The 4,273-nt window shown below is 43.4% G+C and overlaps 1 protein-coding gene across 1 annotated transcript; it reads left to right on the top strand.

Annotated features, from left to right (window-relative positions):
- Positions 1–231: 231 nt before the first annotated feature.
- LOC141042842 (uncharacterized) lies at positions 232–2,728 on the top strand. Its single transcript, XM_073511739.1, has 4 exons — positions 232–1,015; positions 1,102–1,107; positions 1,217–1,365; positions 1,826–2,728. Exons 1-4 carry the CDS (start codon positions 232–234, stop codon positions 2,726–2,728), a joined length of 1,842 nt encoding a protein of 613 aa, XP_073367840.1.
- Positions 2,729–4,273: the final 1,545 nt, after the last annotated feature.

Genomic DNA, 4,273 nt, shown 5'->3' with positions numbered 1-4,273 from the left:
GCAACTGAATATTTCTAAGCTGAAGGTTTTGATATCCAAATGTAATGAGGTAATACTATGTCTCGATGGTCTTGAGGAGCTAAGGCCTTTATTCAGACCTGAATTCAACTTCAGAAAGGTGGTAAAATTGCATGTGGAAAACCTTTTACATCTTCAGTTTCTATATTGGAAAAAAGGTGTACAATCAGGTATATTAAACTGGCAGGAGAGAACACAAAATTCTTTCATGCAATGGCCACTGAGAGACATAGAAGAAACTCTATTGCATCTTGGAAAGATACTGATGGGTCAGTGGTTTCTCAACACTCTCAGATGGAGGGAATTATCTGGAATTGTTTTAAGAACAGAATGGGAGTTTCTTCTGGTATTGTCATGGGTTTTGACCTCAGTAACTTGCTAAAACCAGTTGATGGGTTGGATTTTCTTACTGAGCCTTTCACAAAGGAGGTAATGGATGACACAGTCAAACATATGCCCATTGAGAAAGCTCCTGGACCTGATGGTTTTAATGGACTGTTCTTTAAAAAGTGCTGGCACATCATCTGTCAAGACTTTTATGAGTTGGCTAGGTCTTTTCATTCTGGAACTGCAAATTTAGAAAATATTAATGGCTCCTATATCACCTTGATCTCTAAGAAGCTGGCTCCTAAAGAGGTTGGAGATTATAGGCCAATTTCTTTGACAGGGATGGGTCTTAAGTTTTTATCTAAGATGGCTGCTAATAGGTTCCAGAAGATCATCATGGCATGCATTCATAAGAATCAGTATGGTTTTATTAAGAGTAGGACTATTCAGGACTGTATTGGTTGGTCTCTGGAGTATTTGCATCAATGTCACCAATCCAAGAGGCCTATAATAATTCTTAAACTGGATTTTGAAAAGGCTTTTGACTCAATTGAACATGAAGCTATTTTGCAGATCCTCAAGTTCAGAGGTTTCAATCAGAAATGGATTTCCTGGGTCAAGCAGTTGCTCTCTACTGGGACATCATCTGTTCTTCTAAATGGTGTGCCTGGTAGGCAGTTTCTTTGTAAGAAAGGGGTTAGGCAAGGAGACTGTCTCTCACCTTTACTCTTTGTTATTGCTGTTGATCTGTTGCAGTCAGTGGTAAATGATATGTTCAGGAGGGGAATTTTACAGCTGCCTATACCATGCCATGATCAGGACTATCCAATAGTGCAATATGCTGATGATACCCTAATCATCTTACCTGCAGATAAAAATCAGCTTTTGGCTCTAAAAGACATGTTGCAAGTGTTTTCCACATCAACTGGGTTAGTTGTCAACTATCACAAGTCTTCTATGGTGCCCATAAATGTTGATGAGGACTCTATCATTGGTTTGGCTGCTGCTTTTGGTTGTCAAGTCGGTAAAATGCCCTTCACTTATCTTGGCCTGCCTGTTGGTACTACCAGGCCTAAAATGGTGGATTTTATGCCACTTGTTGACTGTATGGAAAGAAGGATGACAGTCAGTTCTTCCTTCCTGAATCAAGGGGAAAGGCTTCAATTCCTGAATTCTGCTCTGTCTTCCTTGCCCATCTTTTATCTTGGTAGCTTGCTTGCTCCTGCAGGAATATTAAAGGAATTGGAGAGAATTCAGAGGCAGTGTCTATGGAGCAAAGCACAGGGATGGGCCTTCACCATCCTTGGCAGCTTGGGACCTCATTTGTAGGCCTAAAAATAAAGGTGCGCTGGGAATTTCTAATTTGGGTGTTCAGAACATGGCTCTATTGCTCAAACATTTGCATAATTTTTTTAATAGAGTTGACCTACCATGGGTCTCTCTCATTTGGGACACATACTATCACTCTTCTGTTGCTCAGGGGACTGACATTTGTGGTTCCTTTTGGTGGAAGGATATCTGCAAGTTGTTGGATCATTACAGGAACACAACTTGGATTCAAGTCAACTCTGGGAACTCTGCTCTGTTTTGGTCTGATAAGTGGAAGATTGGGGATTCAGTTGCACCTTTGCAATTAAGGTTCTATAGGCTCTTCTCTTATGTGAAAGATCCATGGATCACAGTCTATGAGGCCTTCCAGTCGCAGGATATGATTAATATGTTCCATTTAACTCTATCTCCTCAGGCATATCAGGAGTTTTTGACTGTACAAGATCTTATGGTCTCCTGTAGTAGAGAAGTGGAGCAAAAGGACACTTGGTTCTGGCAGGGGACATGTAATGCATTCAACCCCAAGTTGTTCTACTCTTTCATGCATTCTAACATGTCTTTTAACCCTCTTCTGCTCTGGATATGGAAATCCTCCTGCACAATGAAAATCAAAGTGTTTGCCTGGATGTTAATCATGGACAGGCTCAATACCAAGGATATGGTGGAAAGAAGACATTGGCATCTTGATGATGGGGTTAACTGCCTTATTTGTCCCTTGAGGACAAGAGAGACCAGAAACCACCTGTTCTTTGAATGTAACTTCAGTGCAAGAATATGGAACCATCTGCAAATTACATGGTCACCTGGGGATGACATGTCTGCTATTGTTATGCAAGCAAAACAGGATTTTGCTCAGCCTTTTTTTACTGAAGTTGTTGTTGTTGCTTGCTGGAACATGTGGATAATCAGGAATGCAAGAGTGTTCAGCCATGAGAGGCAGAGTTTTAATAAATGGAGAAGTGCATTTATCCATGATATTACACTCATGCAGCACAGAGTCAAGGCTAGATACAAGGAGGACCTGCTAAAGTGGATTTCATTCTTACCCCCTTGAGGTTCTTTTTGTTTTACTAGTAGCTTAGTTCCCTTTCTTCTTTCTTTTTTATGTTCTGATTACCACTTGTAATCTATGTACATTGTATTATTTATTTTGAATAAAAGTTAAATGCTGTGGGGGGTTCTCCCTACAGTTTCCAGTAAAAAAAAACATCAGGTAGCAATGTTTAGAGCTAACAAACAACAAGCTATAGGAACATATCATGGCAAACAAAGGCATGGAATGCTAGTAATAAAGACATAGAATAAAACTCCCTTACTGAAATTTAACCAAAAATGCATGGAAAGGATGGTAGAATCAATGCAAACATGGTCAATGATATGATCAGTTTCAGACTTGGAAGAACAGAGCATGGCAGAAAAAGATTGATGATAGCAACTTTGCAAGCTCATGCCACTCACTACAAAGCATTACATTGCATCACAAGTCAACCAACAGTAAGTAGACATATTCATGAAGCCAATAATGGCAAGAGCAAGTACATAGGGTACATGGATCACTAGCAAAACACTTGCAAAAACTGAACTTCACGTTAACAATCTGCCAGGAACAATTTTAGCAAAAGCACAGCATGGAAAAGACATGCTTCACTACTCCATAATTACAACCAGAGGCTTGAATGCGCATGGATCTACTGGTAGCAACATGTTTACATAGCATAAAAATGTAAGAGGAAAGGACTTAGCAAAATAACTAACTGCGTGGAAACAACAACATCACATAGCCTAATTTGCATGCTTGTGCTAGTCACCAAAAAGCTCATAAAAATACAAGGCTTGCACCTCTATAAATACGGCATGGAGATGCTGCAAAAACATATAGACATCATGCTCATAGGATGCACACACGGAAAGCAACGCAAACGACAAATCATCAAGTTATGTTCAATTCCAGCAGACAACATCAGATAGCACTTTTTCAACGAGGATAACGGCGTAGATATGGACAGTAACATGCATGAAAATGACCCTAACGTCAAGGTCATCATGAGACGGACATTTCGATATATCATATTTATTATTCGGAGCACCGAGCATGAAGTTATCGCATGTCAAAGGGGGCACCAAAATGTCACAGAGTCGGGACTTGGTGAAAATATCACCTCGCGGATCGGATCTCGTGTTTCATGGCACGGACTTCGAGGATCGTCGGGAAGTCGCTGAACTTAGAGGAAGAAGGCGGCCGGAGGCGTGGGGGCTCGCCGGAGTTTGCGGGGGAGGAGGTCGCCGGAGTGGAGCGGCCGGATCTGGCCGTGGCGCGGCAGGGATGGCGAGGGCGAGGCCGGGCGGTGGTGGACGTGCGGCAGGGCGGCGGCTACCGGCGTCGGGCAGCAGCGGGCTTGCGCGGTGTCGCACCGGCAGACGGCGACGAAGGCGGTAGTGCGGGCGAAGTCTCGGAGCGGCGGCGGCGGCGTTGACCTGGGGCGGCGCGCGGGAGGATGGGCTTCGGGGTGGCCGGCCTCGGGCTCAAGCGGGCCTCAGCGGCGGAGGTGAGCAGCTGCCACGTGTCAGCGCGGGAGAGGATGGGAGGGGGTGCGCGGCT

The sequence above is a fragment of the Aegilops tauschii genome, chromosome 3 (genome assembly GCF_002575655.3).
Source record: "Aegilops tauschii subsp. strangulata cultivar AL8/78 chromosome 3, Aet v6.0, whole genome shotgun sequence".
Taxonomy (NCBI): domain Eukaryota; kingdom Viridiplantae; phylum Streptophyta; class Magnoliopsida; order Poales; family Poaceae; genus Aegilops; species Aegilops tauschii.
Note: the sequence above shows the minus strand (reverse complement) of the source record. Positions and strands in the feature narration are given on the sequence as shown.